The sequence below is a fragment of the Bufo gargarizans genome, chromosome 2 (genome assembly GCF_014858855.1).
Source record: "Bufo gargarizans isolate SCDJY-AF-19 chromosome 2, ASM1485885v1, whole genome shotgun sequence".
In the NCBI taxonomy this organism is placed as follows: Eukaryota; Metazoa; Chordata; class Amphibia; order Anura; family Bufonidae; genus Bufo; species Bufo gargarizans.
In genome coordinates this window covers 198219811-198233356 of record NC_058081.1, presented here as the reverse complement: position 1 = coordinate 198233356, position 13546 = coordinate 198219811, and the positions used below count along the sequence as shown (strand labels likewise).

The following is a 13546-nucleotide window of genomic DNA, read 5'->3' as shown; positions in this document are numbered from 1 at the left end:
AGTTCCCTGCTTGGTCCTCCTGTGTTCACATGCTTCTAAGACTGCTGCTGCTTCTGGTTCCTGATCCTGGCTTCGTCTGACTACCCTGCTGGTTCCTGATCCTGGCTTCGTCTGACTACCCTGCTGGTTCCTGATCCTGGCTTCGTCTGACTACCCTTCTGGTTCCTGATCCTGGCTTCGTCTGACTACCCTGCTGGTTCCTGATCCTGGCTTTGTCTGACTACCCTGCTGGTTCCTGATCCTGGCTTCGTCTGACTACCCTGCTGGTTCCTGATCCTGGCTTCGTCTGACTACCCTTCTGGTTCCTGACCTCTGGCTTCGCAAGACCCTGCTTCGGTTTAGCCATCCGCTTGGACTTTTGCCTTACAGCTTGATTTAATAAAGCCATCTTATTTTCACTTATCTCTTATTGTACGTCTGGTTCATGGTTCCATGACAGTCAGCGATGCAATGCAGGCCTCTTCTGGCCTGTGTCCCACGCTGTAAGGCTCAGGCGGCGTGATGACGTCATCGCGCGGCCTGCGCCAGCCTCTGATAGGCTGCCGGCCTAGTTCGCCGGAAGCCTATCAGAGGAAGGGGAGGGGACACACCTCTCCCTCCACTGCACCGCCGCAGCACAGGCAGATTACAAGGGAGATGAGCGCAATGGAAGCGCTCATCTCCCTGTGCTTGACTGTGGCGACGGCTCACTTGGGGGGCGAGAACGGGGGCATTTTAGTTGGGGGGGGCACATGGGGGGGCACAGCATGATGTAGGGGGGGCCGTGGCCCCCTCTGGCCCCCCCCCCCGGCGACGCCACTGCTCACGAGGTAGGGTAGTATAACGCTACACGGGCGCCCCAAAATAGGAAGCCTCAGGCAACCCCCCGGAAAAGGCAGATCGACCCCCAAAGGGGTCGCGACCCCTAGGTTGAGAACCGCTGTGCTAAATAGTTGCAAGTACAGTTTATGAGATAGCCAAGATGATTGTCTTTAAAATTATGGTAGTCTCACATTTGAAGCTGTAGTGAATGGTGAGATATGGAGCCTGAAAGTTAAAAGTCCAAAACATTGTTACCTTTTTGCTTGTCAGTGTATATGTGATGGATATCTGAGGCATAAACCTTGTACGGAAGCAATGTGAAAAGAGCCTATAACTTGTAGAGGATATTTAACAATGCACTTTTCTTCTAAAACAAGATGGCAATATGATAATGCTGTTTTAAAGCTGCATTACTCTTACCCACAGATCACTTGGACAGCTGCTCATGCCAGTCGTGCTGGAGACATGCAGCCAGCAGAAATCCGACAAGAGTCTATTGTCAGTTACCTACCACTTAGTCATATTGCTGCTCAAATATTTGACCTGTGGACAGGAATCAAGTGGGGAGAACATGTGTACTTTGCAAATCCAGATGCTCTAAAAGTATGTATAACATTCCATAAAACTATTCACAGAACAAAAAGTTCAATAGTTGAAAATGCAAAATACGGTGGTCCTTTGGGTCACCATAATATCACAAACTTAGTTATCAGCTGTAAAATAATATGTAAGTTGTTGGTGCTAATTATTACCTTATTTTGTCACCGGCTCCCCAGGAAGTCCATGCTTGGTGGGCTGATTTCCATTATGTTTGCATTACAGCAAAATTTTATTATAAAGATTACGAAACATCCAGTGAGAAAAAAAATCAGGTAAATACTATATATATATATATATATATATATATATATATATATATTTGTGGTCATGGCTACGGCTAAGAGATATCCGAAGAACCCTAGGGAGATAAACAACGGGAACAACCTAACCCAGCTAGGCGTGTCTTAGCTGACCTGACTAAATGGCTTGTTGTGTGCCCTAAGCCATGATTGTGGGTAGGCCTATAAGTGGGCATACCCTGTGGAAATGATAAGATAAGGGAGGGAGGGTGGGGCACCTGAAAACACACACCTGTGAGTGAGGGTGTGGCTCGTACAGTCATGTGAAAAAATTAGGACACCCTTTGAAAGCATGTGGTTTTTTGTAACATTTTTAATAAAAGGTTATTTCATCTCCGTTTCAACAATACAGAGAGATTAAAGTAATCCAACTAAACAAAGAAAACTGAAGAAAAGTCTTTTCAAGATCTTCTGTAAATGTCATTCTATAAAAATGCCTATTCTAACTGAGGAAAAAGATAGGACACCCTCACATGTATTCCCTCTTAAATTGGCTCAGATCTCACACAGGTATATCACACCAGGTGCACATAATTAGTAGATCGTTACTCTGCATGTTGAATGAGGCTTGCCCTATTTAAACCTCAGACATTTAGTTTGGTGTGCTCCTGACTGTTGAAGTGAGAGTGAGCACCATGGTGAGAGCAAAAGAGCTGTCAGAGGACTTCAGAAAAAAGATTGTAGCAGCCTATGAGTCTGGGAAGGGATTTAAAAAGATCTCAAAAGATTTTGAAATCAGCCATTCCACTGTCCGGAAGATAGTCTACAAGTGGAGGGCTTTCAAAACAACTGCCAACATGCCCAGGACTGGTCGCCCCAGCAAGTTCACCCCAAGAGCAGACCGCAAGATGCTAAAAGAGGTCTCCAAAAACCCTAAAGTGTCATCTCGAGAACTACAGCAGGCTCTGGCTACTGTTGATGTAGAAGTACATGCCTCTACAATCAGAAAGAGACTGTACAAGTTTAACTTGCATGGGAGGTGTGCAAGGAGGAAACCTTTGCTTTCCAAGAGAAACATCGAGGCCAGACTGACATTTGCCAGAGATAAAGTTGACAAAGACCAGGACTTCTGGAATAATGTTCTTTGGACAGATGAGTCCAAAATTGAATTATTTGGACACAACAGCAGAGGACATGTTTGGCGTAAACCAAACACAGCATTCCAAGAAAAGAACCTCATACCAACTGTGAAGCATGGAGGTGGAAGTGTCATGGTTTGGGGCTGCTTTGCTGCAGCAGGACCTGGTCAGCTCACCATCATAGAATCCACGATGAATTCTACTGTGTATCAGAAGGTGCTTGAAGAACATGTGAGACCATCAGTTAGAAAATTAAAGCTGAAGCGGAACTGGACCATGCAACATGACAATGACCCAAAACATACTAGTAAATCAACCAAAGATTGGCTGAAAAAGAAGAAATGGAGAGTCCTGGAATGGCCAAGTCAAAGTCCAGATTTGAATCCCATTGAGATGCTGTGGGGTGACTTGAAAAGGGCTGTACGTGCAAGAAACCCCTCAAACATCTCACAGCTGAAAAAGTTCTGCATTGAGGAGTGGGGTAAAATTTCCTCAGACCGATGTCGAAGACTGGTAGATGGCTACAAGAACCGTCTCACTGCAGTTATTTCAGCCAAAGGAGGTAACACTCGCTATTAGGGGCAAGGGTGTCCTATCTTTTTCCTCAGTTAGAATAGGCATTTTTGTAGAATGACATTTACAGAAGATCTTGAAAAGACTTTTCTTCAGTTTTCTTTGTTTAGTTGGATTACTTTAATCTCTCTGTATTGTTGAAACGGAGATGAAATAACCTTTTATTAAAAATGTTACAAAAAACCACATGCTTTCAAAGGGTGTCCTAATTTTTTCACATGACTGTATATGAAGAGCCTCCGCCCCTCCTACAAATGCAGGCTGACTAATCAGCCTTACCAACTTGTGGTCATGGCTATGGCCAAGAGATATCCGAAGAACCCTAAGGAGAGAAACAACGGGAACAACCTAACCCAGCTAGGCGTGTCTTAGCTTACCTGACTAAATGGCTTGTTGTGTGCCCTAAGTGGACAAAAATCAAGCCAAGTAGGGTAGAAAAGGAATTTGAATGGCATGTGCAAACTAATTCCCAAGCCAACTGCAAGCCGTCCGGGATCTAGAGCGAAAATGAGGGGTATATGAGGCAAGACCAGTAGGAGACCTACAACCCATCTTGTGGATGACAAGGCCAGAGACATGATGCTCAATATTGCGGATACTGCCCCAAAGCGGAATGGAAGACCGGGAATACGTTGTGAAATGGATCATAAAAACCAACTGAAACTTGTAAAGTTTGGTTCTAGTGCGAGTACTGACAATGCCCTAGCCTCAGGAGATCAAGGGACCGAAACCTAACTGCCTAGACTATGCAGGAATGAGGGCCAAAAAGAACCATGTAAATATGAAGAGAATCCTTGAATAGTTTCCCAGACAACAGCTATCCGTGCGTTGTTCTACTGTGCGCCCCTGAGAATTGTTTTTACGCCTGAGACGTAAAGACCGACATACTATCTGAATCCTCTACCGTGATGAAATGCTGGACCTTGTCCAAAATCCGATTCAACGTGGTTGTAGGGAGTCCGAGGTCAGTGCGGCAAGAAGCTACGAAGCCATAATATACAAGATTCTGTCTATGCCCTCCCATGAGTGAGGGAATGCAATGCAATGAAGCTACTGGCGAAAATGAATTCCTGGTCATGGTAAAAAGGCAAAGACTTTGCGCGGGGACCTGGTTGACAAGATATGATCGACTACGATCAGAGACTGAAATGCTAGAGGGAATTGCCCTACTTGTTCTTCCTCTGGCAGGACCTGAACGAAAGCATGAACAATTAAAGAAAGATGAAATATCTGCGTAAGACATGACAATGATGCTGTAGGGCGAACCGGACCAGTTTGCGGTCAAAACATAAAGTGAGCAATCAACATGGATTATTAGGAAATTAGGGAAGCAGGTATGTATGCGATACATAGGGGCCAAATCAGCCCAGATGCACAGATGGACAACCAACCAGGCAATCAGCCCAGCCGGACTGAAAACAGTCGTCGAGCCCCCGAAGCCATGGGGCCGAAGCTGTTGTCGGGCCCCCGAAGCCATGGAGCCGAAGCTGTCGTCGGGGCCCCGAAGCCATGGGCCGAAGCTGTCATCGGGCCCCTGAAGCCATGGGGCCGAAGCTGTCGTCGGGCCCCCGAAGCCATGAGGCCAAAGCTGTCATCGGGCCCCCGAAGCCATGGGGCCGAAGCTGTCATCGGGCCCCCGAAGCCATGGGGCCGAAGCTGTGGTCGGGCCCCCGAAGCCATGGGGCCGAAGCTGTCGTCGGGCCCCCGAAGCCATGGGGCCGAAGCTGTCGTCAGGCCTCCGAAGCCATGGGGCCGAAGCTGTCGTCGGGCCCCCGAAGCCATGGGGCCGAAGCTGTCGTCGGGCCCCCGAAGCCATGGGGCCAATTTTTTTTTTTTTTTTTTTTGAATTATAACTATAAAAAGTGACCTGAATAAGGTGCAGGTGAAATTAAACCATGAGCCTGACCAATGTGGCAGTCGATACCTACGATAAACTACGTAGCCTGAATAACATGCAAGGTGAAATATCTTTAGGAATGAGACCTGACCGACGTGGAAGGTGACCCCAATATGAGTTCAACTGCATGACATAAAAAGACGAAGGGAAACATGACAGAAAATGGAGATAATAATGGACATTAACAAAAATTAAACCTGAATAACATAAGCTGGCAAGCAGGTAAAGATATGAGTAATTCAAAAGCATAGCTGCACAGGTGGACAGACAACCATTGGTCAGACCCCTGAAGCCATGGAGCCGAAGCAACCACCAGGGGCCCATGGGGCCGGACAGCTGCCAGGATGCGAACCTTAGAATTAAGGACGGCTGGGGAAAAGATTGGGGCTTAACACAATGGGTTTAGTAATCAACCGGGACTCGATAACCTAGAAAGACAAAGTACAGCTTCTTAATGAAATGAGGCTGAAATGAACCGCAAGTACTAATCTGTAAAATATAAATGAACAAAAGAAAACTTCTGAAAGGTGTGCCATTAAAAATAGTATCAGATGGCTGTATGACCTACCAATGTCAATGACAATTGTGAAATCCTCTAAGCCAAGAGCCACTCCAGCGAGCCCCTTATGGCGGGAGCCATGCGTGAGAGCCCCTTATGGCGGGACAAGTATCAGATGACCGTGCGAACTACGAATGACGATGCCAGTAGTGAGGTCCTATAAGCGAAGAGCCACTTGTGCGAGCATCTTATGATTTTTTTTTTTTTTTTTAAATAAACCACTTATGCAGCACCAGAATGCCTTGGGGACTCGCATAACCATGACCCCCTCCAACAGCAAACCTGGGACACTAACCAGCCTACAACCATGTCGACCCTTAACAAACAAAACATGAAAAACGGTCATGGGGCCCCCGAAGCCAGAGGGATGACGTTGCGGTGACGATAAGTAATTAAAACGTAAGCTGGACCTGATGGCATATGAAACGACTTGAATGATTGGATTGGCTAGAAGGTGGCCTAAGGAACATGACTGCAAACAGGCGTTAAAAATATAGACATTAGTAATCCGAAGCACGTGCATACATAAAAACACTAACCACCGCGAACCATAAACGTAAACATGAAATGCCTGGGGCATTGCAGGTTCGCTAAGAGAAGTCTCTTATCATGACAAACAAATGAACAGTTTGTGAAAACATAGCAGGACACTTCCTGGCCCACTGACCTCCGCTGAGGTGCTGTTTGGTAATCTGGGGCAGGAGACCAATCTGAGTGAATACAAACCAGAAGTAAAAGGAGACCAGTCTGAGTGATTATGAACCAGGATTAAACAGAAAGTAGGCCTATGGAATGTAACAGACCACCGAGGAAGGCAACGCAAGCCTGAAAAGAACGCAGTTATGTTTGTCAGGAGAGCGGTACAAGAGCAGTGGGTGCAGACTGCCTCTGTGAGATTGAGCAACACCATGATGTAGCAATGAACAGGAGAATGCAGCTTTGAGTGGGAGCAGAGTACAACACATGATGTAACAACAAATGGGTGAATACAGCTTTGGATGTGAGTGGTACCTAAAAAACATGGTATAGGCGCAGCTCTGAGTATGGGTAGCGCATTTAAAGCATGGTATAAAGCAGACGTATAAATGCAACCTGAAAGTGAGCAGAGTATTGACGTGATGCGAAAGCAGACACGTGGACGCAGCTCTAGTAGTGAAAGGAGTATAGGACAAGATGTGAAAAGCAGACATGCAGATGCAGCTTTGGATGTGAACGGAATATTAACTTGATGTGACAGCAGACATGGAAAGCGGCTTTGGTGAGTGGGGTATACGACCTGGTGTAGCAGTAGAAGTGTGAACACAACTTTGGGTATAAGCAGAGCATGAAATTTGGTATAAACGCAGCTCTGGTTGTGAGTGGAGCAAGGTGGGAACACCAGGGTGGTGCGTCCAGAGCATGAAAACGGAGTAACAGTAGCAGCTATGGCTGTAAGCCGAGTATACAACATGTAATAACGGCATGTAATACGGATATGGCTGTCGGCTGGGGATGGAATGAGACAGCCAACAGGTGAACGCAGCTTGAATGTGAGACCAATCTGAGTGAATACGAACCAAGAGTAGAAAAGTGCAGGACAGTAAGGACGTGCGGATGCAGCATAAGACATGAAATAAAAGCCGAAAGTGTAAATGCCGCTCAGGATAACAGCAGAGCATGAAAGTGTGAGATTGTGGATAAGCTCTGCCTGTATATTTATGTTTAAATTGTATTGGAGCTGTCATTTGGCATTCCGGGCACTAGAGGTCACTGTTTTGCAGCACGGTCAGCACACTCTGGGATCTGCATATGCAAAGCATATGAACACTCATGCTTCTGTGTGAACCAGGAAGTGTTGATCTGACATGGTGGAAGGATTGTGCTGTGAGGGACTGAATCCGATTCCATCCTGGCTTGCGGATGTCCGGCAGTGAATGGACACTCAAAGGAAGTAGAGTATCTGCTATCCCATGTCTGGATCCAGCTCTTTGAAAGAGAGGTTGTCCCAGGAAGACCAGTTCCAGTGTATGGACAGAAAACCTTAGCATCAAGTAAGGCCCCACGGTTGCTGAGAGCTTGGTGGCCATCCCGGGTAAGCGGCATCCTAGGGCCCAGAACGGACGCAGGTCAGTACACCTGATTACCAATTGTACTTTGCTGTTTGGTGCCTAAAGTAGCCTAGGCCTTGTGTTAGATAGGGTTATAGCTTTGTTAGGCCTTACTGTACTGGACTGCAGCGCAGTAATTGACTTGCAGGCTCTGCTGCGTCTGCCACCGGTTAGGTGCGTCCTCTATAGCGGCACAGTACGACTTGTAGGCTCTGCTGTGTACGCCAACGGGCTAGGCCTGTCCCTTCGGACAGGGATGGTGACTGTGGGCCTGGGTTATTACTTATACTGGAACCCACCCCGGTACACGGCTTACAAAAGTGAAATACATAAAGTCTAAAGATGGTGGTAGCGGGGTGGGGGAGACACATGGCAAGGAACAGCTACAGCAAGAGGCCTAAACAATAAACGCTGCGTCCGATCTCCAAACATGACGTCACGTGCAGCCCGGGTAACTCTTTCTTTACAGCAAACCGGCTGAAGTAACGTTTCATACGAGATGAACGAAGCAAAGTGAAACTTGTAAGATTTATATGAACTAACTCCTTTTACCAACAAACAAAGTTGAAAGAAAATAGAAGTATTTAGGCCCAACGAGCAAATCTGAGGTAGCAGATTCTGAGGCAAAGCCTCCCGTTCGCTAGCAAAGTCGATTCCAACCGGCCAGGAGAGATGGTCCCAGCCCAACCTACCTACGTAGTATGGCGCGTGCATGCTACGGTAGCAGAGAGCAAAATAACAAGCTCCATTCTGGTTCCATGCTGCAAAGAAAGACTCCTACCACCAGAGAAGCTAGTTTCCCAATGACACCCAGCGGCAGCTGTGCACCTGAAAACACACACCTGCGAGTGAGGGTGTGGCCCCTCCCACAAATGCAGGCTGACTAATCAGCCTTACCAACATATACTGAGGGAAATTAGCCTCAATAATTGGGGAACCCAGATACCTGCTTTGAAGTTTGTGTTGCTTCAATTTTCATGCAGATCAATTGTGTAAAGTAGCAGAAGTCCATCTAAGTGAGGCAGATAGACAAGGATTTTCAGTTTCTCTGAGGGATTAGATAGATAGAGAGAGAGAAAGACAGACAGAGATACATACACTACTACAGTGTCTAGTAAATGTTCACGCTAACCCAGTTCTGGATTCACAGCTACACTACTCACTACTGCATGTTTAGGTGGGGGATAGGAGGGAAAGCTGTTGGCTAAACAAGAACATATTACATGTAACGGCCTTTTTCTCTGCTGCCCTAAATATCAATGTTACCATATTTCTCTGACTAAAATAATATATGCTAATGACTCTCAACGCTCACCTATTTTATTATGGTAATTGTACTGTGTTGTTATAAAAGGGCAGCCTGGTGGACACGCTGAAGGAGGCACAACCCACCTCTCACATGGGAGTTCCAAGAGTCTGGGAGAAGATCATGGAACGTATTAAAGAGGTGTCCGTGCAAGCAGGAATAGTCAGGAGAAAGATGCTTTCCTGGGCAATGTCTGTCAGTCTGGAAAGAAACCTGAATCCATCAAGGAAGTATGAAAAGAATAAATAAAACCAGCTTTTTTTAAGCTTATGTTTTGAAACAATAGATAAGATCTACGTGCTTTTTCAAAGTACACCTACAGTCATATAAATCTTCTTGTGGTAACGTGCTTCAGGATATTGTTAAAAAATAGCTATCATATAATTATAAAAAAATAAAAATAAGAATCACTTTTTTTAAAATCATGTGTTTCATAGATTAGGCACTGTATTCAACCATAAGGGACCAGCAGTAAAATATATTCTCAGGGCTCACTGTATAGCTACATGCAAATATTATCTGACCCCTGTTTGCACATCACTAAAACTGTAGATTAGCAGGATTAACCTGCTGCCTAGCCTGTGCCTAGGGCTGGACTGAGCCTATCAGTAGCATGGTGAATTCCTCTTGCTTTGGGCTAGAGCTTTCTTAAGGGCCCTTTATACGGGCTGAGAACTGAAAAGGTTATCATCGCTAACGAGCCTTCATAGTAACGCTCTTTAGCGACGATCTGGCGGTGTAACTGTACTGTCGATTACCCGATGAACGAGCGGAACGCACTACAAAAGATCCTTGTTATCCGGTGGCAGATCATGCTGTGTAAACATGATCTGATGCTGGGAAACAACAAGACAGTATGGAGAAGAGCGATGACATTAGCGATCGCTCCTCCCCATACTCCGGAGGAGCTAAAGGAGATCGGTGCATGTAAATGCATCGGTCTCCTCTGCTAGCGATCTGCAGATTGCTTTCTTCCCGACAATCTACTTGTACATTGTCCTGTTTAAAGCTACCCTTAGTTACGTAAGCCTGGAATACATGCTCACACGGCAGCAAGATGCTGCAAATATGATTGATTATGGGGTCTCCTCAACGATATTTTGAGAAGGGAGGTCCCTGGGAACTGGTGCTTAGAAGCCATCTCAGCCACCCAATGTATTTGTTAAATAATGGATGCATGGGTTAGCTAGGTAGAGTAAGTGTTCTGTGCCATGTGCCACTTGTGTAGGGGGTGGGGGAATGGAAGCCCACTCTTGGTCAGGGGCCTAATGGGGGTTTAACCTGTTTCCCTGTGGACTAGTCTAAGCCTGATAATATGAAAAGTGATAAATTAAGAAAGGGGAACTATGGATTTCTAAGACTCCTGGGTGACTGTGTGACTAAACAATAGCATCATAGCACTAAAAAGGGTTTTCCGAGATTTTTATACTGATGACCTATCCTTTGCATAGGTCATCATTATCTGCTCGGTGGGGGTCCGACTCCTGTGAGCGCTACGGCCTTCTTACTACTAACACAGCAAGCGGCTGTGCTTGGTATGGCACTCAGCCCCATTCACTTCAAAGGGGCTGAGCTGCGCCTAGGTCATGTGACTAATGAACGTGCCGTCACTGACTTCGGGAAAAATGAGAGAATGCCGCAACTCTACTGCGAGCACCGCTGCTTTCTCAAAAACCCAATTGGCGTCATCCGCATTAAAATCTCGGAAAACAGCTTTAAACCTAGGTACTATACCTTAGCCTCTTCTAAAATTGATTCTAGAGAAAGAAACAGCCAGAAGTATACAGTTGGGTCTTAATTTTTATCATATACCTATTTAAAGGGTTTATTTCCGATTTTTTTTTTTTTTATACTAATGATCAATCCTCAGGATAGGTAATTAGTGTATGATCGGCAGGGGTCCACCACCCGGCACCCCACTGATCAACTGTTTGACGAGCCTCCTCACAGCTCACCAAGCCCAGCACTGTTCATTGTATAGCGTCTGTGCTTGGTATCGCAGCACAGCCCCTTTCACTTCAATGGGGCTGAGCTGCTCCTAGGCCACGTGACACATGAACATGTCATCACTCGGCCTAGGAAAAGTAGAGAAGAGGCTGCAGCACTCACATGAACGCCATTGTCTTCTCAAACAGCTGATCGGCGGGGGTGTCTGGTGTCAGACCCCCACCGATCAGATGCTGATGACCTATCCTGAGGATAAATCATCAGTAATCAAAATCTCGGAAAAAACCTTTAACTGGTTGGGTTGTCTTGTCTTTTCAGTGGTGAACTGAAGCTGTTTCTCCCAGCCGTAGCTGATTTCTTGGTCTTGTCCAAAATTCGCAAGATGTTGGGTTTTTCCCACTGCTTGAAACATTTCTCAGGTGCGGCACCAATCTCTGCAGAAACACTGGATTTTTTCCTGGGACTCAATATTATTCTATATGAAGCCTATGGCATGAGTGAGACATCAGGACCCCATGTTATGTCTGGCCCTCACACCTATCGCTTCCAGTGGTAAGAAGGCTATTTCTGAACTTTTTATTGTTATCATGAAGTAATAAAAATGGCAGACCTTCAGTATATTGTATTTGCTTACACTATTTGTCATGCAATACAATCTATATCAAACTGGTTTTGCAGAAGGCTGTTTTTACTCCAATTGGTTAAAGTTTAACTACACCCGCCACAATTAATGTCCTTACTTTGGTAGTCAATAGGCAATCAATACCCCCTAAGGAGAAAGTGAAAACAGAATTTTAGAAATCTTTGCTAATTTATTAAAGGAAAGCATTATTTTCGAAACGCATAGGATCCAGCCTTTCGTAGCCTCTGATGTCACATAGCTCTTGTGTCCAGTGCGATATTGACAGGAGCACAACCACCGTCCGGGGCAGACCTCTAAATAAGCATAGACCTAACCCATTGGATGTACATAACAGACTGGCAGCCATGTATGGAAGATTGGCAACCTACAGACACATCCATACGAGAAAGCATCTAGCGACAATGTAAATACGTTGATTTATATTCATGGTCTGTCATAGCGGGGGAGAACCTTTTGCGGTGTGACGCATACTAAGGTAGATAGTGCAGTAAGATATATTTTATTGTTCTGATATTATTAATAGTGAGCAGCAATAGTGGTACTGCTACATTACTGCCAGGGGCGGATTAAGTGCATGATGGGCCGTGGGCTGTCTACCCAACTCGGGCCCCTCCCTGCATTTTAGTTTAGTTTTTTTTTCTATATTAAGAGGCTGTGGTGCTTCGTGAGTGCCACAGTCTCTTCCTAGGCCATATGATATCACATTTATCATTACATGGCCTAGGTGAAGCTCAGTTCCATCCGAATGATTGAGGCTGAGCTGCAATAGCAAGCACAGTGCTATCAAATGACAGCGCTGAGCAAAGAGGCTGCGGCGCTTACTGGAACATCAAGGTCTCCTCGAACAGCTTATTGGCTAGGGTGCCAGGAGTCGGACCCCCACCAAACTCATATTGATGACCTATCCTGAGGATAGGTTATCAATATATAAATCACAGAGAACCCTTTTACCTTATGCTATATGTAGTGTTACATAGGACTGCAAAAATACCCAGTAGCCATTGGCTCCTAAACTGAAAAATTTAGTTGCCAAATTTAAAATACATACCGTATTTTTCACCCAGGTTTAGAGGAGGAAAATAATAAAAAAAAAAAAATTTTTAACCTAAAAGTGGGCTAAAACATGTGCTGTAGATGGGTGCATACCTATGGATGAAGGGGGTTATAGTTATATAATATAAACACTGTCCAGTGTACCGTAATTCACCTGTGTTATAACCCCCTTGCAGTAAATTGGTGTGTCCCTATAGATGAGGGGGCTTATGGTCACATTTAATATACACAGGTCAATTATGGTACAATCCCTGGACAGTGTTAATATTAAATGTGACTATAGCCCTCCTCATCCATAGAAATTCACCCATGCACTGCTGCACATGGGTGTAGTCACATTTAATGCAAACACTTAGGCTAATAATAGTACAGCTCCTGGACAGTGTTTATATTAAATGTGACTATAACCCCCGTCACCTAAAGAGTGCACCCAAGTACTGCAGTATATGGGTGTATTCCTATAGATGAGGAGAGGTTATAGCCATATGTAATACCTATTTGTCCAGGTCGGCCCCCCACACTTACTACTAGAGGGCGCCGCCTCACAATATTAATACTAGAGGTGCGTCTCTAGATAACAGCCTGCAATGTGACGGCCATATTTCTGGCACGTTCGGTTTATAAGATACATTGACTTCTTCTCCCCATTTTGGGGGGGAAAAGTGTGTCTTATAAAGCGAAAAATACGGTAAATTATAATAA

General features: G+C 45.4%; 1 protein-coding gene across 3 annotated transcripts in view; it reads left to right on the top strand.

The window, feature by feature from the left end:
* The window catches only part of ACSBG1 (acyl-CoA synthetase bubblegum family member 1), a 104273-nt gene that overhangs the window by 69091 nt on the left and 21636 nt on the right, over positions 1 to 13546 (top strand). For all 3 annotated transcript variants that reach the window (XM_044283378.1, XM_044283379.1, XM_044283380.1), the window contains 3 exons: positions 1228 to 1404; positions 9250 to 9431; positions 11467 to 11700. In XM_044283378.1, coding sequence (XP_044139313.1) covers positions 1228 to 1404; positions 9250 to 9431; positions 11467 to 11700 — 593 coding nt within the window. The remainder of the gene's footprint in view (positions 1 to 1227; positions 1405 to 9249; positions 9432 to 11466; positions 11701 to 13546) is intronic.